This window comes from Humulus lupulus, chromosome 9 (genome assembly GCF_963169125.1).
Source record: "Humulus lupulus chromosome 9, drHumLupu1.1, whole genome shotgun sequence".
In the NCBI taxonomy this organism is placed as follows: Eukaryota; Viridiplantae; Streptophyta; class Magnoliopsida; order Rosales; family Cannabaceae; genus Humulus; species Humulus lupulus.
Genome location: NC_084801.1, coordinates 44,101,743 through 44,125,844, shown reverse-complemented (window position 1 = coordinate 44,125,844; position 24,102 = coordinate 44,101,743). Strand labels below are relative to the sequence as shown.

The 24,102-nt window shown below is 36.6% G+C and overlaps 1 protein-coding gene and 1 non-coding gene across 3 annotated transcripts; both read left to right on the top strand.

Moving 5' to 3' along the window:
• Nucleotides 1–11,478: 11,478 nt before the first annotated feature.
• On the top strand, nt 11,479–11,550 carry TRNAN-GUU (transfer RNA asparagine (anticodon GUU)). Its single transcript has one exon. It is a non-coding gene; the product is annotated as a tRNA-Asn (tRNA).
• A 7,842-nt stretch (nt 11,551–19,392) lies between these two features.
• On the top strand, nt 19,393–23,798 carry LOC133800730 (uncharacterized). 2 transcript variants are annotated; one of them, XM_062238759.1, is made up of 6 exons: nt 19,415–19,588; nt 19,666–19,721; nt 20,318–20,398; nt 22,388–22,474; nt 22,787–22,834; nt 23,133–23,798. In XM_062238759.1, the coding sequence occupies exons 1-6, from the start codon at nt 19,507–19,509 to the stop codon at nt 23,391–23,393; spliced, it is 615 nt and encodes a 204-aa protein (XP_062094743.1). In that variant the 5' UTR covers nt 19,415–19,506; the 3' UTR covers nt 23,394–23,798. The 2 variants fall into 2 exon arrangements, with proteins under 2 accessions (XP_062094744.1, XP_062094743.1); XM_062238760.1 differs by lacking the exon at nt 22,388–22,474 and having other exon boundaries at nt 19,393–19,588.
• The last annotated feature ends 304 nt before the right edge of the window (nt 23,799–24,102 follow it).

Genomic DNA, 24,102 nt, shown 5'->3' with positions numbered 1-24,102 from the left:
GAGGACATGCATAGAGCATGTGTGCTAGACTTTGAGGGGTCTTGGAGTAAGTAGCTCCATACGAGATGTTGTATGGAAGGAAGTGTAGATCGCCCATTCATTGAGATGAGATGGGGGAGAGGAAGATTTGGGACCAAAGATGGTTCAAAAGACTAATGAAGCTATTGATAAGATCCGAGCTCAAATGCTCACTTCACAAAGTAGACAGAAAAGCTGTGCTAATCTTAAGCGTAAGGATGTGGAGTTTCTGGTAGGGGACCACGTATTTTTGCGAGTTTTTCCATTGCGATGGGTAAGGAGAATTAGGAACAAGGGCAAGCTGAGCCCTAGATTTGTAGGACCTTTTAAGTAACTAGAGAGGATCGGGCAAGTAGCCTACAGATATGCTCTACCACCGTCATTATCAGGAGTTCATGATGTGTTCCACATCTTAATGCTTTGGAAGTACGTCTCAGATACGACCCATGTACTAGGATATGAGGATCTGGAGCTACAGACAGATTTGTCAAATGAGGAGCGACCAATTCAGATCCTAGACAAAAAGGATAAGGTTCTGAGGAACAAGATGATTCCTCTAGGAATAGTCTTATGGAGGAATAGCAAGGTCGAGGAAACAACTTGGGAGCTAGAGTTGTTTAGGCGGGATCAATATCCCGAGTTATTCAGGTAAATTTTGAGGAAGAAATTTTCAATAGTAGGGGATAGTTGTAACATCTTATAAATGCTAATAAGGTTTAGTGCCTTGATTAACGTGCTGGGAGGGCATAATTGGATATATGTGTGATTAATTGATTAAATGTGTGACTATGTGGCATGCATGATTTATATGATAATATCAATATATTTATATGCATGTTTATGTGGATTAAATATGCATGTGGGCCTGTTCTTGTTTGTAATGGCATATTTGTAATTTTGGCCCATTTTGAGCATAAATGTGATTATATGTGTTAAATGAATTAGACCACATTATTATGTGGATATATTTGCAGTATTCAGCTCGAGGCGATCCTAGTGAGCAGATTAGCAGAATAGTCACAATGAGGTCTAATACCCGGCTCAAGGTGAGCCTAGGGTATTTTGGGAAATTTAACATATATTTGGAATTTATCAAGTAACATATAAGTATTTGGTAATTAGTTAGGCATGTTGGGATTAATAGGGAATTTGTAGGACGACTCGAGCAATTAGCGGGAAATGGGGCAAATGACTATTTTTTCTTTATGGGCAATAAAGGGCTAAGTTATCACTAAGGGCATTTCAGGGTTTTTTTTAAGGGGTACAGTTCAGAAAAGTCTCAAAGTTAGCTAGAAGCATCAGGAAAACAGCTTTCAGCAGTTCTCTCTCTCACTCTCAGGTTCTTGCCCCCCCCCCCCCTCTCTCTCTCTCTCTATATATATATATATCTTTGTGTGATTTGGAGGCTTAGGAAGATTTTTGAGGAAAAGGGCTTAGGAATTGAGCTAGGAATTTGGGGAATTAAGCTAGGAACAGGCAAGGAACAACTAAGGATCAAAGCTATCAATGAGGTAAGATTATAGGCCCTAATATGCTGAATTCTGGTTGGGTTTGGACATGCTTAGGGATGCTTGGGTTAGTTTCTGAATTTGGGATTTAAGGAAGGTTGAGCTAGTGTTATAGGCCATATGTGTTTTTTGTAAGGTGATATTGAGGGTTATAAACTTAATATTGGCTTGGGTATATGCTTAAGTTGAATTATGTGGCTTTGATTTGGGGAGAAAACGCAGGAAAAACCCCAGGATTTTTGGATTCATGGGGGCGCGCTGCAACCTAGTTCTTGGGCGTCGTGGCCTGCTTGACCCCCGAAGTCGTGAAAGGCTTGCTATTTCGTAGGTGCACCGCAACCCTAAAGGGCAAGTCGTGGCCCGCCTACCCATGGGATTTGGGGCTGGCGCCACGACCCTTAGGGCCAGGTCGCAGCTCGCCTAGGCAGCCTTAGCTGAATTGAGTTTTTTGGCTCGAGAACCTAAGCCTAAGTGTTCGATAAGGGTTCTACTACCCGGTTTGGTATAATTTGAGGTCTCGAAGGTTGGTACATTATTTATAAAGCACTTAATTGGATTAGATTTTAATAGTTATCCATTGTGGCTTTTGACTAAGGTTACCATTAAGGCTCAGAATTGGGGATTGTGCTCGGGACCGCTCCACATCCTCCGCTCAGGACTCGAGGTTAGAAAACTGCACCCGATTTGTGAATGGGGCTGAGATCCCCTGTAAATGAACATATGGGAGATTATAAATGTATTTGTGATTGAAAATATCTAGATAGGAAGGTTAGCTCGTGTTGCTTTCGATTGTGTGTTTCGCAACCTGTATATCTGCTATGTTAGATGTGAAAGTCCGGCCTAAGGGAGCCGGGGCTGATGTTAAGTGTACTGAATGCAGCTCGACCTAAGCAAGTAGGGATTAGCTAAATAACTAAAGGGCTCAGGCTCAGGGCTCCGACACCTAACTAATTATGTTAAGATTGAATTATATGTTTGGATTAACTTGTTTACTGTTGCCTAGCTTATCGTTTGTATTATGTTGTTGATTGAACTGGTTGATGCAAGTTTACTATGCACATTCTGTTGTTATCTATGCTTGTTGAATTTATTTTTCTTGCTAAGCCTTGGCTCATGGGTGTAGGTAAAGGCAAGAGAAAGCTGGACCAGCAATAAGTTTGAGAGCTTTGTGGGCAGTGTGTACATCGGTAGCTGCTTAACCGCCACGGCCGAGGATTTTACAAGGACTAGAGCCAAAATTGTATTTTGCTAATTAGGCTGGCTGCAATTGTATTTACTTTTGAGGGTTGTAACTGTCTTGTAAACATTATTTTTTGGGATCTCGTGTATCAAACTCTTATTTTAATGAATGTCAACCATTTTAGGATCAAAATCTTTTAACCCTAATCTGTTAGTTGACTTTAGAAACACATTTATGTTCAAACGACTTTATTAGCAAGTCCTGCACTATTTTAAATACACAGTGTAGCGACCTTGGTTAACTAGGGCATTACAGATAACCCTTACCTCGAATTTACGATTTATTATCTAAGATTGATCTACAATCCGGTTATCATCAACTGAATTTGAAAAATTCCGACATTCTGATGATGGCTTTCCGAATGCGTTATGGCCATTATGAGTTCAAGTGATGTCCTTTGGACTCTCCAACGCCACTGCATCATTTATGGACTAAATGAATAGGGTTTTCTATGAGTACATAGATAAGTTTGTTATCGTATTCATTGACAACATCCTCATATATTCAAGGAGTAAGGAGGAGCATGCGGTACACTTATAACTTTTTTTCTAATGCTTACAAGAGAAGAAGTTGTACACAAAGTTCTCTGTTGACACAGTTTTTCGACAACAATGAATTAAGAAATTGGAGAATGGAAATTAGGCTATATATAAACCTAATAATAATAATAAAAATAACACCAAGAACTTTACGAGGTTCACTAAATAAAAATCACCTAGTCCACGAGTGTATGTTATATCTTGTTTATCTCTTAGGAAATTGTTTATGACAATTTCTGCAGAGTTTTTGCATACAAAGTTTTTTTTTCTTAATGTGTCCATTCCCCCTATATTTATAAGGGTTCACTCGACAAATTTGAGAGTCCTTTTATATATTTGTAACTTACAGGTTTGAGTAACTTCCCAAACATATAGTTAAATTCACTTAAAGACATAAACTGCCTGACATTATACGTTCACCTAGCAATGGTTACAAGACAATAATTAAGCATATAAACTCTCCGAGTCTTCAAGAATTCAATTCTGCACATTCCACACATTGGTAGAGAGCTGAATGCGTGCTATGCCATCTAGAGGCTTCTAGATTTTCAATACCTCAAACATTAAGATGCCTGAGCTACTTACTATGCGATCTGATGATCCAAGTGGGCGATCTCCTTATTATCTAGTCAAATAGGTCTTGACTCGAACTACTGGTTCAAGGAACTTGTACCGCATTCTCAGAGCTATGAATAACTTCATTAAATGCTTGACACATGTACCACAAAGAAGATGTCAACTCAAGTTATTCAGGTACAACATTCTATAAGTGTGAATTTTGGCTAGAGACAGTAAGTTTCCTCGGACACATGGTGTCAGGAGAGGGAATTTTAGTATACCTAGCCCAAATTGAATCTGTAAATCAATAGAAATCTCTGAAGAATGCACATAAAGTTCAAAGTTTCCTAGGGTTAGCAGGTTATTATAGGTAATTTTTTGAAGGATTCTCCAAAATAGCCACACCAATGACCGATCTTACCCACAGGGATATTAAATTATAATGGATAGATAAATGCAAATAAAGCTTTCAAGAGCTTAAGAAATGTGTGGAAACTGCTCTAGTAATAACTGTCTGTAACGGTGCAAAGGGATATGCCATTTATAGTGATGTGTCAGGGCAAGGATTGAGGGAAATTATTGTAGAATGGAAAAGTCATAGCATATGCCTCTCGACAATTGAAAAAGTACAAGAATAATTTCCACACACACAATCTGGAGTTAGCAGTAGTGATGTTTGAACTAAAAATCTAGAGGAACTAATTATACGAAATCCACTGTGATATTTATATAGATCACAAGATCCTTAAATATATGTTCACTCAAAAGGAATTAAATATGAGGCAGCGCCGATGGCTGGAATTATTTATTAGTTATGCTTGCGACATCCTATACCACCCAGGAAAAGCAAACAAGGTAGTGGATGCTCTGAGTCGACAACCAATGCTTAATTTGTTGTCAATACTAGAAGTACCATGTGAGGTAAAGTCTAACATCTCTTCTTTAGATTTAGAGATAGTGATTGGTCAGTTAGAAACTCCCTTGGTACAACCAACCATTATGGAGGCTATTCGGGGAGGATAACTTGTTGACCCGCGGCTGCAAAGACTGATTCATGAGATGAAGAAGGTTATGAGTTAGGGATTCCATATCTCTGAAGATGGGGTGCTTGGATTGAAGATAAGAATCTGCATTCTCGATGATGAAGAAATCATTAAGAAGATTTTTTGCGAGGCTCATAATGCCCCTTATCCTATGCACCCAAGTACCACCAAAATGTACAAGGATATGACAAATTACTTTTGGTAGCTGGGAATGAAAAAGGAAGTGGTGGAGTACGTGGCTCATTGCTTAACTTGCCACCAAACCAAGGCAGAACATCAACGTCTGGCTGGGTTTTACAACCTTTGGAGATCTCATAATGGAATTGGGAAATGATTACCATGGACTTTGTTTCAGGTTTACTAACTACTCCTAAGGGAGAGAATACTAAATGGGTTATTATATACAGATTAACTAAGTCCGCTCAATTCTTGCTTGTCAAAATAACTTATGCAGTGCATAATTTGTAATAAATAAATAAAATATAATGAACTAAAACATATAATAAATATCATATTTTATTTGAAAAAAGTAAATATGATCCATGAATGCAACACATAAAATGATATACTAATCCACGATAAATTAATTTAAGAATTAATGGACTGCCTTGGGATAGGTCAGACTAACTCCATATTAATTTTGAGACAAATCTCAATTTCATAAGTGAAATTTTAAAAATGCATTTTTTCTCTTTTGACTTATGAACTTCCACCAGTTTGGTCAAGATGCACTAGTCGTGCTCGAAAGCCTAGCTACACCTTTGGAGTGTAACCCATTATTTACAATCAATGACTTAACTCAAGAGTGTGCCTTAGGGTCAATCAAACTTGAAATACATCACTAATTATATTCTCATAAGAGAAGTCAACCTTGAGATACATCACTAATTATATTCTCATAAGAGAAGTCAACCTTGAGATAAAATAAACATATTCAGAAGTTTTTCCTTAAGGAGGCCGCAAACGGAGGCAACACGAGGCCTTCCTATGCCTCTCAGTGTTCAACCAATAATGGAGACAATGGGTCTCATTGTCATAACTCTCTCTCCCACTCACTATTTTGGAAAAGTGTGTTTTTCACAAAATCAATATTTTTCAATTTAGTTGTAAAAATAAATTTAATTATATTTTACCAAATGATATTCTAATAATTACTAATACAATTAAGCAAAACAAAACAAAATTGTGCCCTTAATTCTATTTATAATTTTGATTTAATTAAGAGAATATCATTTTTATTTTAATAAAACATTTTTCATTAAAAAAATAAATTAAAGCACTTTAATTTTGATTTACCATCTTAACTAATTAAGACTAAATTTATTATTATATGAATTATCACATATAAACATATAACAAAAAATATAGGACGTTCCTAATAGCATGTTTCTACACGAATGTAATGCATGCTAATTGCATATTGTGTATGTATATGAATTGCATGTTATAATGCATGACAAAATATTAAACACTTTATTCACATTCAAACATTTATAATAGGTAAATAAAAGTGGGTATAGTAGCTTTTTGGTATTTCTAGGAAAATTACAACACTTACAAAAAATACATGAAAATGTAACCTAGACTATTTAAGGCTTGATGAAGAGTTCCTTGATCTTGAACCTTAAGATGCAGTCTTGTTAAGCAAATGTCACCCTTTGCCATATCCATTTTGAATTATACAACTTTTTAATTATTTTAAACAAACTTTTAAATAATAAAACTTTGAGTTTTAACACCCAAAAAGTTTCTAAGGCCCAATTTGAATTTGGTAATTTAATTCAAAAATAAAATTAAATATTTTAAATTTAATAAATTAAAATTCAAGATAATTTTACTTTTGGATATTTTAATTAAAACTATTTTAATTATCGAAGATAACAATTAAAATATTTTTAATTAAGGAAAATAATCAATATTATTTCAATTAAAGAAATTTCCAAATTAAAACTATTTTTAATTCAATTTCAGATTTTTAATTAATTGAATAATTAAAACAATTATGGTAACAACACATTAGGGTTTGTAAAATACAAACACTAGGTGTGTACCATTGAGGTGCGGTGGCAAGGGTGCGGCTGAGCAGGCAGGCGTGCGGGGCACTGCTAGGCAGGCAAGCGCGCGGGGTGCGGCTGGGAAGGCAGGCGCACGGGGTGCAAACCTGGGTAGGGAAGCGAGCGCTGGGGCATAGACCTGAGCAAGCTAGCAGGCGCGCGGGCACAGACCTGGGCAGGCAGGCATTGGGGCGCGAGTTGGCGCAGGTAGGCACGCAGAGGCTCGGGCGTGTGCAGGTGGGCTAGCTCGGGGCTCGAGCTCGGGCTCAGGGCTTGGGCCATCTCTTTGAATTTTACCCATAATTTTTATAAGAAAAATTACAAAACTCCTATGCTCCAAAATTGGCTTACATATTTCATCTAGAAATGTTAAGAACAATTTCTAAACACAAGCACCATTATTAAACAACTCTTAAGAATTTATCATCATGAAATAAACACCCATCCATTCAAACATATATCACATATAATATAAAAATGTACATAATCCCACACAACTAAAATAATAATATGGATGGATTAATGACCTGCTCTGATACTAATTGTTGGAAAAACTATCAAAGTACGCAGGGGAATAGGCGTGGTGGACCTATTGTATACAACAATAAAATTTTCCATCTCTCATATAAACAGTTTATATTATCAAGAAAACATCCAAACAGAAACATTAACATACAATATTATTAATCATGCAACATATATATAAATATACAATATATTTATATATATCATATAAACATATTCATAAATATTCAAGAACACAAGTATTTACCTCTTGAAGCCTGTCAAGTGTCCTTGAGTCTCGTCGTATATATATCGATCTTCCTATCCAACGATTTGAGTACTCAAACCACGATCTTCCAGAGTGTTATCTACACCTAAAGATGTGTGTGCGCACATAGAGAACATGCGTTTGTAATTTATGAATCACAAGTATTTCTCAACACATGAGAACTTGGATTATGGTCTGAGAAATGTTAGAATAAAGAAGAAGAAGATAATCTTTTTGTGTGACAAAAATTCTGAAAAACTATTCTTGTATGTATCTCATTCTCTCTTTTTTCTTCTGATTATTCTATATCATATATAGAGAGATTATTATATTACCTTATTATTCCTAATAATAATAATAATATCATAATGATGATAATAATATCATAATGATGATAATAATATCATAATGATGATAGGAATTGATTTAGGTAAATTTCTAACTTATCAAATTTGAAAATATATATTTTCAAATTATTAATTAATTAAATAAATAAAATAAAAACAACACTAATACAATATCAGTGTAGTGGTACACACATGGCACGGTCCTGGACTATGCCATGCGTGAACTTCTATATCCATTTTCAAGGATATTTTATTTTATTTATTTATTTAACTAAAATCAACTTTCCACAAAATAAGATATTTATCTTTTTAAGGAAAAGATGACAACCATATTTCATATTTTAAATTTTAAATTCAAAATTCAAATTGATGATCATCATTATCATCATCTTTTAACATTAAATAAATCAAAAACTATTTTTGACTTACCAATTTTATTTTCTCCCACTCAAATAAAATAATTAATTTCAAAATTTAATTTATTTATTTATATATATGAATTTCGAAAATTATATATTTAAATTAATAAACATATTTTTCAAAAATTTAATAATTAATTATTTAATCTCAATTATCATATAATTGTATACTTGACCCGAAGAATAACATTCTTCTCAAATTTTCAAATTACAGTTTTACCCTTGTATCAACTCTTACCTTGATATGGTGTTTATAGAGCCACCCTAGGGACCCATGGACCTATAATATCAAGCTTCAATGAATATTAGATTATTAACCAAAGCTCTTTGATTAAATAATCATATTTATTAATCTCATGATTACTCCACTATAAACATGAGATTGAACTCTTGATAATTATAGACATATCTTTACTGAGTACTTTACTTGAGAATAAAGTGTCCATTGATATAATCATTACACACAACGTTAATCCACTATTAATGGTTCATAATTAAAAGGGAATAAAATTACCCCGGTTAAGCGCAATCTGAGATCTCTCTTCGATAGACATGAACCAGGTGCGTTAGCCTTTCTGTTTTGTCAGCTGATCCTACGAGCTTTCATAGAGAGCCTATATATTATAGCGCGTACAAGGACAAGTGGTGGGAAATCTTCTCTGCGCTCTTTGACCTACCATCATGCTGACTTTCCGGCTACGCTTGTTTCTAAGATAAAAATTAATGCACAGAAGTTGAAAAGGAGATAAAGGTGGTCAAGGACATACATAACATGGTGAGCACATTAGCACTACTTGGTGAAATAGGTTCTTTTAGAATCAATTTTAAACCATCTGCTAGAGGTTGTAACAATCTGAATGATCCCACTACATCAGGACCCTTTCGTTCAACCGACGAGTTTAGCCTTGTCAGTGCTCTCAGAAACCAGATCAATTAGGTTTGGATCGGATGGGACTGATTGGGGCCAGTTCGTTTTTTATTGAGCTTGATGGAAACTGGCTGTGAGGAACTCCTCTGGCCAAGAAGCTTCGAATATTCGAGTGGCTGTCTATGCAAGTGTTGAAAGAATTCTTTGATCCCCTTTTACCTCTGATAACTCTAGGAATTAGAGTTATTTTGATGCTTTTAAACTTATAATTTTATCAAGAAATAGTGGTTTAGGGTGTTTTGTAGTGTCTTTATTCTCGTTTTGTCAAATATTAAATATAAGAAGATAATATTAAATATTAATATATTGTTGGAAAAATATATATCCTAAATTGTGAAATTTTGCCTTAGCAGGTGGTTGGTAGAATTTTGGTCATTTGGAAAGAAATTGAAGCTTTAAATGGTTTCAACAGGACAGAATGTTGCAGCATTGCGACAGTATTGCGTTCTGCCAGCCAATCTACTGGGATAACCCACATGGAAGCTACCATTTAATTCTCCAGCTCACTTTGGGGATTAATTAAATCGGGCTGCATGATAAATAGATAAATGCTTATTGGGCTTCATTTTTCCTTGGACCCATTTATGGAAAAGAGGACAAAAAAGGGAACAAAAGAAGAAAGAAAAGAGAGGCCCACGTGACCAATGGAGGAGTAAGTGACCTAGAGAAAAGAGTGTCTTCTTTTTCCAATTAGGGATATACGGCTGATAGACAGAAACAAGGGGCCGCCGCCTGTGCAAGAGAAGAACACCCATTTTGGCAGCCATTAAAAGAGGAAAGAAGGAAAGAGAGAGAGAGGATTTGAAGGAAGAAGACAAAAAGAGAAGGGTTATTTGGGGACACTCCTTAATATTCTTGGCTTGTTTTTCTTTCCCTTCTCTCTTGGAACTTAATTCTTTTTATTTTTTTTGTTGCATTTATTTTATTATCAGCTGGGTTACTTTGTGTTTAAAGTTATGAACTGATTTTCTTAAAGTTAGGATAATTAAGAAACTTTGTTATGCAATTGTGGAACTTTGCTAATGATGCTTAATGCTAATTGAGGTTTATTCATTCAAGTAATTTTCATGCCTAATATTTACTATTGCTTGATCACCTTTAGTAAATGATTGAAATAATTAAGATTGCTGAAAAGGATTATAATTATTGGACAAAAGACTTGAATGGTGCAAGATTAATTTCTTTGATTTTAATTGTGTGAGGGTATAGACATATATCTTTGCCTTGCATAATCTAATAGAATTGGTGCTTGATATGAAATTCTTGAAATTAAATTAACTTAGACATAAGTAATTTAATTAGAGAGTTAAACCCATTTGATTTCGACAGAAACTTATGGACTTGATTAGTAAACTGTCAATGTGCCACAACATTTTCATAGCATTGCTTCCAGTAATTGCAAAACATGGGGGAATTCATTATCCTAGCTTACCATTTCATTATCAACTGATTTTCATATTGCATCCCATTCAGTTGTTAGTTATTTTTAATTGCATAAGAAAATCAACTTCCAATTTAATTTGAGTTTGGTTCTTTTGTTTTTAATCATTTTGCTAAACTTAAATTTCACAATTTTAAGCTTAAAAACAATCCTTGTGGATACGATATTGGGTTCTTATCACCTTATTACTTGTTAACAGTGTACACTTGCACTCACATTAAATTTTTCACAACAACCTCATACGAGGAAATCCAATTTTCCTGTATTCAAGCCGAAGACCTATTCGAGGTCATGGTTGATATAATCAAAATTATGGCGGGCCTCTTACACCAGCCTACTTTCACTATATATACAGGACACACACCATCAAGCAACTACTACTGGAAGCTATCAACTCAATTCTCTCTATTGAACTTTTACCTTTGTTTGTTGGGTTCCCGTGTAGTCCTTCTCATATAGGGGGCTCAATCAGAGCTGGTAGAAGCCCGCCCATTGAATTGGATGGCGAACACTTTTTGAAAAAGTCTTTTTTTTTTCCTTGCAAATGCATTTTAAAATTTTTATTTAGATAGAGAGAGAAGAACTAGTGTCGGCTTCCTTAAGTCCGTTGTTCCTCAGTAGCTCAGTGGCAAAGCGGTCGGTTGTTAACTGATTGGTCGTAGGTTCAAATCCTACTTGGGGAGAATTTATAGTTATTGACTTTACGCCACGCCGACTCCCATTTCGTCATAAGGCGTGGAATTAGACCAAGGGGAATCTCCATAGGCTTGCAGACCTCTGATTTCGCACATAGGAGATCGAGGCACAGCCCCAGGCCAAAAGGATGTAGAAACAGGAAGGGCTCGTGGGGTCGATCCCACATCTCATAGAGAGGAGGAATACGAGGGATGAGTTGGTATAACTAACTCTACAGCTCTATAGCTAGAGCGAAGTGAGTCGCCGGCTACTGTTTCTTTCCTACCAGGCCAGACGCGCCTGAGAATGTTATGTGACCAAGGACAATTTTGTGGAAGGGAAGGCTGACCCTACCTATAATATAAGGATGTTTGTTGATTAGCGAGGAAAGATGAAGGAAGTGAAAAGCAGCGGGACTGCGAGCTGTTGGAAGGTGTTCAGTCTACAAGAGGTTATATGACCAGGTCCTTTCCCGCAAAGTGGCTTGCCAAAACCGTCATGACCCAATCATGTATAGGCCGTACCAAGGCCTGATACAAGGGTGAGCCAATAGGGAATAACCTTTTCTTCCCTGCTCCCTCAACCTTCATTCCCATCCTGCCAAGCTGAGGCTGCCAGCGCATTATATCTAACCACACTGTCCTAAAGTTTGGTGCCAAGGAGTCCCGCTGAGTAAGGACCATCTCTGAATGAATAAGAGGCCCAACCGCCATACCTTTTTCGATCTCCAATTTCATATGCTTCGTGCGAGACAATACTGTTTGTTAAGCCAAGAGTTTTTTAGAATAGGAAGAGAGGCATAAAATGATCTGTCTTTCCTTCCCCTTGAGTGGGGGCTCTTACAATAACTAAGCTTTATGTGATATTGTTTGTGCAAAAGAACCTCAACTTGACTTTAGAAAGCCTTTTGGCAAGCTTTAAGATAGCATGTAGAAAGGGGCTGCTTAGGAGCGAGGTTGTCCTTAGAAAGAATGGTTGGAACCAAGCCCCTGGATCCAGGGAACCTGGCTTGGGAACAGAATCTTACTAGTAGGGGCTAATCAAACAAAGTAAAGAGAGTCCAATCTCTAAAAAAGAGCTTAGTCTCTCCATACCATAGTAGTATACTAGTAAAAGGTGTAGGTTATGACTTGATCCAAGGTTTAGCAAGCAAGAGGACAGGATAGGCTAAAGAGAGGATGAGGCTCGAGAGACCTTGCTTTGAATAGCAGGAATTCATAAGTGAAAAGCTCTTTGGATTGATCACTTGTCAAGGACAGCCCAGAATTCCCACTGACTGTCCAACAACGGAGCCATAGATAATAAGTCATATCATCGAGCAACTCCATCGATCGGGCATAGCGCAAAGTCGACATCTTCGTGATTTATTACGCATCTCTTTGTTGATATACATAAGAAAATTATGGCGAACGGTCCCTCTCCTTTTCATTCATTCATTGATTGATTCAAGGTAGTTGTAGCTTGCTTCCAAGTCCAAGCGCTAGCGGTAGAAGCTAGTCGCATGTCTTATTCTTTTCAATAATCCATATTTATAGCAATGAAATACTATTTTTCCTACCCCATGTGATAAATGATTGATTACAAATAGTATAATATAGCCTCTTTATAAAGGACCGGAAATACCTTGCTTACGTATCATTAGGAAGTGCATTAACATAAATACGACAGTAAGAAGAGGTAATACAAAAGTGTGTAAACTATAAAATCCTTGAGTAATGGGAAGCAGGCTAGTCCCCGAAAATGCTCGTTCGACTGTCGTTGGGGAGAAATATTTCTAACTCTTTTTCGGTCGTTTCTTTTAGAACGAGATCGCTTCACACCTCGTGGTGCTTACACCTCTCGCCTATCGAAGTTTTGTTCAAAAACCTCGTCCGAGAACTTGTATAGAGAAGCCGAGGAGGAAAAGCTCTTATTTAAAGTTCTTTCAAAGATTGTTCCTTCCAAAAAACAGGACCTATTCTCTATCTCATAGTGGAAGTTTTCCTTTTTCCTTCGTCCAGTGGAATTAACCTAGGTTTGCAAAACTTATGTTGCAAGTGAGTCACCCCTTCAACAGGAGACCTAACAAGGCTTCTTTTGGCTGCTGAGGATCTAAAAGGGTTAGTAAGGTGGTTTGTGAGAATCTCATCACTGGCAAAAGAAAGAAGAACTACCCAAACATTAGTGATTCGGCTTGCTTCTCCCCCACCTTTTAGCGTTCTAGGTCCCTGAAAAAAGAAAGAAGAGAAATTGGGCCATGTTTCCCGGCAGAAATTTGGGTTAGAGCTCGAGGGTTATATCCAATGAATTGAGGGCACCGATGCCACCAATCCCCTTTCATCTTGGGTTTGAGCCGAGCTGCTTTAGCTGGTAGAAAGCGGTTAGCTTTTCTTCTTCGAATTAGCCTCAAAGGGAGCTCAAAAGACCCTGTTTATTGTGGTTTATACATATATTATATAACTAGCCGGCTTTCTGTTTCGAAGAATGGAATCTTAGTTAAAATAACAATCTTTTACACAGATGTATCGTACTCTCTCGACCATGTCATCATAAGAAAATACTGCTAAATCTTTCTGAAATGAGAGAAGGAGGGAAGGTGCGCTACAACTAACATAACAGCCAGCTGAAATTAGGCTTGTTTAGAAAGTCTTATCTTTCCCACCTCTAGCCCCAGCGTTACACGTTCTCCAGGTTCGAAGGGATCCAGTACCCAACTACCGACTCCTCCCGGAATTGCGTTATCGGAGCCGAGCCATGCACAGGTACCTACGTAGTGTAGTGTCGGTCGCACATTCAACATAGCGTTCGGACTCATGTGCCTTCCAGATTCAGGGGTCTTCAAGCCTGCTGCGTACGATTAGCCGATAAATTGAGTTCAAAGATCAAAGAAAACCAAAGATGTTCAAGAGAAAGTTGTGGATTGAGAGGGGGAACTAGTGACCACCTTTGATTTGCAAGAAGGACGCTCGAGAGACCACCGAAACTCGACTTGGATCAAGGAAGGGCCCTTAGTCACAAAAGGGAATCTACTTTTTTTCTTCCAAAACCTTTCTTTTTTTGGTATGCCGCTCTGCGAGCAAGGAGTGCCACGCACAAGCGGAGCGAAAACAAAGCAGGGGTTGTTCAATGGAACCTAGTATCATCCAAAGAGGTGAACCAGCAACCAGCAAACTTTTCATTCTTGTAAAAGCAAAAAAGATCAGATACACAAGAAAAAGAGGACTCCCTTGTATTCTTATTCTTAGTCAGTCCTAAGTAAAAGGATAAGAGATAGATTTGAGAACACTGACTGACGGAGGCCAAGCGAGTGGTATAAAACGCCAGCCAATGGGAGTTTTCTTAGGAAAATAGGTAATAGGGTGCAGGTCAGGGGCATCGCGATAAGTCCTCTGTCCTACTACATGTGTCGCGACAACCTTTACCAAGTCCGAACGATTGTAGACCACCAGATCCGCTGGTCTACAATATTCACAGGGCCTAGTGCATGGTGCCAGCGGGTAGCACCCAATGGAGCTTTAGTATTATATTAGTAGTAGGGCCATCAAAATCAAGGTATAAAGAAAGGCTGCACTGATGTGGAGAAGAGCCAAAACAGAATGGTTCCACCTACTCAAAACTAAGAGGGGATGGCGCCTACTACTAAAATCCCGGTTTTTGCAACAGTTGCGTTCTTCTATGCAAGAAGAAGACTTAGAAAGAACAAAGAAGTTTGGATCCGAAAAAGTATGCTTAGGCAGTTCCTTCCGTCATCTCCAAAAGCGAGGTGGTTAGGTTTGAGTCTTCATTAATCGAGTGGTTGGACGCAATCTAATATATTGAGGGTGAGAGCCTGCCTTGTGGAGGTCTCTCGGTTGTCTACTGCAGATCCGACCAGTCTCGTGATGAAGAGAAAGATTTTCCGATTATGGTAGCATGGTTGGCAGCGGAAGTGAATCTGATTCAGAAAGAAAAGCCTAGTCGTCCAAAGGCCCTAAGCTGCTCCTCCTAAAAGACAAGAACTAGAAGCTAGTCGAAAGAGGGGGGATCTAAGATCTTCAAGTCTATGTAGTTGTCTAGCTAGGGTGTCTACATCTTTCCCCATAGCCCTGGGGCTGTGTCTCGATCTCCTACGTGCGAAATCTTAGGTAAAGGGCCTAGCGATCTACAACCGAGTCTTCTTCACGGCGAAAATAGTCCTCAAGATGCTTCTGGTTGGCGTACTTCTATATAGACCCACCACTCAACTAGTCTTTTTGACCTCTTCAACTTCCATTTCTCGCTGTAAAAGGCAATAGGTCTACCTTCTTCTTGGCTAAGCACCACTCCAATGCCCCTAAGGTAAGGCTAGTAGCATTTCTTCCAATCTTTCATCTTATTGCTTGCTTTGAGCTATCTTCGGGAAAGTGTAAAAGTAGAACTTGTTGCGCTTTTTGCTCTTCTCTCAAAACAATGCTCCTCACCAAAAGCCCTTCCTTGGGTTGGGGCAACACAGCAATGAGTAGTTCGCTCCAGGACCCCACCCCCTTGAGAGTTCCGGGTCGAGCTTACGTGAACCCAATCGCCGAGGGAAGGTCGGCAGAGGCTTAACTTCTGAGACTTGGCTAAGGCCTTCAACCCGGATAAGGGATATGCCGATATGCTTGATGTACCAGCCAAGCCAGCTCGACCATATACAGTAGTTGGGATTCGCCTTTGCCTCAGACAAAAGAACAACAGATTGAACAAGAACTTCAGCAAGCCTCCTCTTGTCCTGTATTGCGTGGCAGAAGGCTACGCAGTCAGCTGTGGCGTAACTATTACTGGCATGAAACTTGCATACGCCTTTGGTGGCAGATCTCTTCGACCGATTGTCCAAAGCCTCTTTCTTCACAAAGCTGGACCTTCGTTCGGGCTATTATGGGCTTTATATTCTCTACGGCGTCAACCATAAGTTTGATTACATTGCGTTCAGTTTGAGCTGGGCGATGAAAAGTTTGATAAACAATAGCACGAACTCTCGTTCTTTTACCTTCTTTCATGCGAAAGTTGACTAACTTCTTGATCAATTGTTTTTGCTCTAACACTACGTTAGGGAGAACTGGGAAAGCCTTCCAAGTCTATAGTCTTATAAACTAGTAAAGCCGCATTCCCTCTTTAGTTATCATGAAATTTCTCTAGGCTCTTCTCTCTGAAGAATACCTCCTCGCTCTGTTTTACCCTTTTAGCTATATCTTGTTCCTAGAGTACCATTGACTTTACTAGTGAAGGTTGTGTCACAACAAGTTTGCGACGTGAGCTCTCATAACATTTTCAGTTCCAAAAGTCAACCCAATAGGGAACCATTATTCAATCTATAAGAAGGTATAGATTCCATATCTGTTAAACTATGTCCCCAGCCATATATATCATTGACTCCCCAAAACAACTATTCTTAGCCTGATCATTCTGACAAACCTTAACGCATGAACAAAGGATCAAATGACATATATAGGAGTTCATAGTAACCTCAGGATTAAGATTATTGTGTATATGATCATCGTTTGATGTGTTTGATTAATACTATGAAACATTGTTTAAAAAAGTATTAACAAATCACATCTGGTCTAGTTCTATGTATCACTATATATAAAGTACATTCACTAAAGTGTCCTACTACACTAGTGACCTGGATCTAGGTCACTTGTATTCATAATACTAGCAAACCATACTAGCAGTAATCAATCTAAAGGTTCCATAACTTTATTTTATTGCGAACTATTTTAAGTTTATTATCTTAATCTCGATCCTCTCATACCAATATGAGATTAAGACCACATAGATAAACTTTAGAATTTTCTTACATTTACTTAATATTATCAACATAATATCGGACATAGTCTATATATATATAATAATTCAATTCAATTATTTATTTTATTTAAAATATTTGTAAACTACAATTACTTTAAGGGCACTATTCCCAACAGATATACTATATGCTAGCGCTATTGGGAGTATAATGTACTCCATGGTTTGTACGTGGCCTGACCTAGCCTATTCTACTAGTGTGGTGAACCGGTATATGGAAAATCGGGTAAAGGACATTGGGAGGCTATAAAATGGATATTCAAGTACCTAAAGGGTACCCCCAAATTATGGTTTGTGTTACAAAAGGAAGACAGTTCAGAATGAAATGGAGAAGTTGTCTGGCTATGTAGACTCAGATTATTCAGGGGATTTGGACAAGAGAAGATCTCTAACATGATATGTTTTTACTCTCTTTGGGTGTGTTGTTAGTTGGAAAGCATCCCTGCAACCAGTTTAGCTTTGTCTACAGCAGAAGCTGAATTGATTGCAGCTACAGAAGCAGTAAAAGAAGCAATATGGCTTCGGGGTCTGATAGATGATGAGTTAGGAGTAAATCAGACAAGAGTGAATGTGTACTGTGATAATCAGAGTACAATTCATCTAACTAAAAATCACATGTATCACGAGAGGACAAAACATATTGATATCAAGTTGTACTTTATCAGGGACATTGTGGCTGAAGGGAAGGTTGTTGTTGAGAAAATTCATACATATAAAAATCCTGCTGATATGCTAACAAAACAAGTGGCTGGTGCTAAGTTCATGTTTCGCCTGAACACTCTAAATGTTCGGGCAGTCTCTTTGGCATAGTCGGATTGATTGGAGCTGCTGTCAAGTTCTTTTGAGAAGTTTTTTCTATTCTGCTCATGATCTCAATGGATCAAGGTGGAAATTTGTTTTGGTGTGATCCATTTATCATGAAGTGCTGACTAGCATTGTTTTTATTATACAAGGCTGAGGTATGTATATATTTAGCCTTGTTGGCGTTCTCTTCTGCAAAGTCAGCAAGTGCAAGACCTTGATACACATGCTACTGTTACATTGGCTAATGGTGTAACTAATTGTATAGCTGGAAAGAATCTCTCAAGAATATTGGAAGGTTCTAGATCCGAAATAGATTGTAGAGGTCAGAAGGAGTAGCAAAAGAGTCAGGGAAGAGAAAGAGTGTATTGGTGAGCAGAAAAGTTCAGAGAGAGAGTGACATTGTTATGTAAACAGGATACCATTGTTGATCCCTAGTAGTGCATATATGTTTCTATGTAAGGACCTTGTTTTATCCTCATGTAACTCTGTAACTCTGGATTGATATAGTGGATTGAGTGGCACAGCCCCAAAACTGGATGTAGGATGCACAATGCATTCCGAACCAGTATAAAATTCTGTTGCTCTTATATTTCTGCCATTTTTATCTCTTTGCTTGTGTTTGATTTTATACAATACAATGTGTGTTCTGTGTTTGGGAACTATACCTATTATCCTAACGAGAAATTAAGTTAAAATAACAGCCATCAAAAGAGGAGATTCTATCCATAACCATAGCAGTAGGAATACAGTCTAGTCTGTCTCTTAACCTCCAATATTCTTCCACTCCTCTCAGAAGCACATTAATAGCCTGAGCCGAGTCTCCTTCCACTACAATGAACTTGTGGAGTCTTTTCCTTAGCTAGCTCCATACAAAAGATGACAGCCTTGCATTCCCCAGCCAGAGGAAAAGAAGGGGAGACAACCTGAGTGCTTAAACAGATAATACTGCCATGATGGTCTCTCGCTAGCTACTTCGCTGAGAATCATAATACCCTTCTCGAAAGCCATATCAAAATTCCATTTGATCCACGGCCACCCCTCCAAGAGTGGGACCCAACGAATGTTCTGGGTAGTCAAAGGATTCCGCGACCAATCCGGGATGAAAACAAAGGAATATTCTTGTAGATGAAAACAGAAAATAAAAACCGTAAATATAAAACATACACTATAAAACGAATACATTTAAAAAATACAGTGATTTCTGATATTTTTCCAAAATTTCAATTCTGTAAACATTCCCACCAAAGGGCGGCCTCAAATTGGGCCCATCATATTAGAGCCCAAACAGTCCAGGCGGGAATCGAAGACTGAGGCGGCGAAATGGCAAGCTACGTTATATTCGATCTCAAACCCCCGAGGACGCTTTTCTCTCTGCCATGGACGACAAAGGATCCGAACAACTACAATCAACCATACTTTCTCATCCAATGCACAAGTTTGATACTCCTACACCAGCAGGTGTGTTCAATCACAGTATTTTATATTCATAAACGATTAGTTATACACGTATTCGAATTGAATTTTGACGATTTTAGGTGCCTACAATGGTGATGGTGATTTAAAAAACCTTTACGGTGTTAGTGATGCTGAGGTATGTATTAGCCTTATCTTTTATTTTTGTTTAGTATTGTTATTTTATTCTATTTTTCAAGCTGACATGCAATTTTTCTCCAATTGCTTTTTTTCCCCTAATTCTCAATGATGTTGTTGGAGTTGTTATTTCGATTTTGTAAAAACAATGTTGCTATAACTGATCAATTGTTGTTATAGAAAATTTGAGGGTTGTTTGAAAACATTTGTTTTTATTCTAAGACATGGCAAAAATGTACTCCAAATGTTGCTTCAATAGATCTCTTTAAGAAAAAGAAAGAAAGAAAAAACCATTTGGTTGATCATGTTATATTTACATGTGGAAATTTTTTCTTCTGATTTAAAATTTTGAAATTTGTTAAATGTTAGTCGCCTGTTTACTATTCTTTGAATGCATTTTTAGTTTTGACATCTTATTTCATTGCTTTTTTCAAAGTCAGTTTCATCGTGATTTTAAGGATTGTGTGTCCTAAGATTATGCTCCAGGTTTTTTATTTGCTTATAGAATCATGTATGTACATACTACTGCTTCTGTTATCTTTTTGTTTTTGTTTCTCAATAAGTGATTGTTCCAGTGACAATACACTCTATTTATAGGTTTTGAGATATCTTAACAACAATAAGGTGGCATCTTATAAAAGGGTCATTTGGGAAACAATGAATATGGATTATCAGAAGGTAATGTCATTTACAGTTTCATTATTGATACAAGTTGTCAACTTTATATTTCATATAGTAGATTAAAACATTTGATTGTGTTGATGATAAATCTAGTGAATATGTGCTGGTGTTAGTTGGATTTATAGAATTATAGGTCTATAAAGTTGGAAATTGTTTGCATTTAGTTGTCATTTCAGCGGAAAATAATTTCTCCCATAATGTTTTCTCATTAATGCAATGCTTTTCATCTTCATCTTTCAAAGCTAGCCACACAATAACAATATAGAATAAGTTCACAATTACCATTTTAATTTATAGATGCATTCCTCTTAAATAGTTGGAAATTTAAGTTCTGTTTTCGTTAAAAAACTTGTTAATGATAAAGCAAGCCTTCTTAATTAAAATATTTGAAAAAGTGTACCCCATACCCACCCCTGAAATCAAAATATTTCTCCTACTATTGTCACAATTCCTCTGAAAGCATAAATGTTCTCTTAGTGTCCCCATAATATGAATGCATATTGTACCATGCTGGTACTTACATACATCACAACTATTGTCATTCAACTCTACTACTGTTGGGGAAAATATTTTTCATTAGAGTGAGTAGTGTTTTGTTTAGTGTTAGCTCTATAATGTCTACTAGGCCTCATTTTTCTTACTCTTGCTATATTTTGAAGTTGTTAGATTCAATTGGTATAGTCATCTTTTTGTTCTATATTAGATTATTCATTTGACCAATTAACTCAATGGTATGAGGTATGTCATTGTGAAAATGAAAATTCACTAAGGAGGAAGGACTGCTGATTGAAAAGAATGATCAAATTGGATAAAAGAAGAAGATTTTGGTAGTTTTGTTAGCCATTTCAAAAATAAGAGTTCCATCTCATGTATGAGGTATAAAGTTAGATATCTTTAAAACATTAACTTCTCTCACATAAAAATGTATTCAATAACTGATAAAGAATACGACAGTTGGAGAAAAAGTTGAATATGTTCTGTTTTTCTTCTTTTATTTTTTGGTAGTTCTTTGGAGTTTATCAATTCCCCTTTACTAGTAGCATGCCTCAACTGCCTCCTTCCTAATCTTAAAGTTGATTAGTTGATGTCACAATGTTTAACACAAATTTGTGGGTCATTAGCAAGTCACACCACCTTTGGATTGGCTAATGTCATTCACAGGAACTTGCAACTTTGAATTTGCTTGGGAAGGAAAGTTTATATTCAACGTGAATCACCCGAAATATACTGAAATTAAGTTGCCGGTAGGAACCTTGGCAAAGAGTTTAAGCTTGTCATTGTTTCAGCAAAAATTACATACCAAAAAGTTGTTTTAAAACATGATGATATGGGTTATAGGGCATTGATATTTCAATTAAATTTGACATAACAGATACACCTTGTACTTTATTTCTCATTCCTGTACCTGTATCCGTTTCATTACCTACTTTAATGACTGTCACCATTTACTAGTTAGAAGTCTTGAAAATTCAGCTATGTACTTGAACTGCCTATTATGTGTTTTTGTTTCTTGATTTCATTTCCTGTACCAGTGTCCATTTTATTACATACCACTTTAAAGACTGTCACGATTTACTAAATAGAAGTCTTGAAAACTCAGCTATGTATACTTGAACTGCCTATTATGTGTTTTCGTTTCTTGATTTCATTTCCTGTGTTTCTTCTCTCTGGGGTTATCAATTTAGAAGTTGGAAATCCAGACTCGTCTTTGCGTGTCTTTTCTGTATGGTTTACCTGTCTAGCTATATCCTTTAGTTAATATGTAAAATCCATCTCTCTCATACTTTAGAAAATATATGCCTTGGTCTTGAATTATCAAAACATTTGTTCTAAGGTGGTGCTAGCTTTGATTGTAAGGATAGGCATGTTTAAAGTTCTTTACAATTTAATTTTTGCATCTACTTCATTGTTTGACCTTTTGGACCACTACATATTGATACTCAACACAAATAATGTTGATTTCTATTTAACTGTTGAAATTGGCAGGAAAAGAACCAAAAGAGAGCCAAAACTGCTAAGAAAGCTGGTTCAACTAAAGTTGTTAAATCTTCACAGAAAATAAATAATGAGAAGGTAACAGATCATATTTTCAGTGGGCAGGAAAAATGGTTCTTCTAATAGATTGCTGTGGGATATTATTGATGAGATTGTAGACCAATGTACGAAAAGACAGTAAAATGAGAGTGATTAGCTTAGCTATGAAGTGAAAATTATAATTCGCAATTTAGGTTTCAACATGATTCTCAAGAAAACTATAGTGTTATAGTAATAGAAGTTGATTATATTTTGTCATTTTCATGTAATGTTAATTGTGTACTGAAGTATACAAATATACATTGATCATTAACTGTTCAGAATTGATTAACATGTCATTTAATTTTGCAGAAATTGAGTTTAAAGATCAATTACGATATGTTGAATAAACTTGAGCAGGTATGTATCTCTAACACTGAAAGCTAGGGAAACTCTTTTATTCGTCTCCTTGTCTTATTAAACTTAAGAAAGCTACACAGCTTATGGAAGGGGAAAGGTGTCCTTCCAAAAAATTAAATGGATTCATATTTTTTTCTTTTATTAGAGATGGAAAATAAAAGGTGTGTCTGGGCATAGTTTATGATTGAATATGTTTTATAGAAATTGTGATATGATTCTTTAGTAATTTGATGTAGGATAGTCTAAATTCAGCTATTAAAATTTTAAATTATATATTAAATTGTTAAATGTCATACAGGATGAGGTTCTGGAAATGGGAACTGGAGAAGGCATGGATTCTCATCATGACCATCATTACGGGAGTACTCTTGATGATGTGAAATTCAACTCGGAAGCATACAGTTCAGGAGAAACAATTAATGATGATGACTACCAGCATGAAAAGCTAGGCAGTGAAGAAGAGGATGATGCCATTGAAGATTACTATGCTATTACAGATTATGGAATCGATGATGATGCTTATGGTCATAATGAAGAGCTTGATTATGAAGAACACTAGTTCGAATTTTTTGTTTCAAAAGAATAGTATCTCTTTAATTTTATAATTTTGTAGTCTTTCTTTTCCTGATTAAACTGCATCTTAGGGGGTTATTTTTCAACCGAACTGACTTCTCTGTTTGATGAGGGAACTGCAACGGTGAAACTGCAGGAAATCCATCGGAGTATGGTCAGTTTGGTTTTGTTTAAATTTTAGATTTTTTGGATGGTTCCCTAAGGTGTTTTGATGTTCCCTCTCCTAGGTGACTAATGAATTTTAGACTTGTAAATCACATCAAATATAAATATAGATGTATACCATTTGTGTTTCGGTCAGTTGGATACCGTTGGAAACACCTTGTAACAAGCACAGTACTATGTATGAACAAGTGACGGATGTTTGTCTAAAGAATTTTTAAAATGTTAATTGTGAGGCTTTCGAAAGATTTTGGCCTATTGTTTCTGAAGTGGACAGATGCTAACGTAGTTAGAAAACTGGTTTTTTTTTTTTTTTTGCCCTTAATAAATCTGATTGAGTTTTACTTTATGATAACAGATTCTGCAATTAGAGCTATTAGTTCCAGTTCTCTATGGCTTGATGAAATTTTAATTTGTTATATTGAATATTTGTTAACCAAAAATTTTATATTTAGAAAATAAAAAAAATAAATGCGAAACACAATTTTACCTCTGCAAAATTTATAGCATAAGATTTTATTTATTTAAGTTTG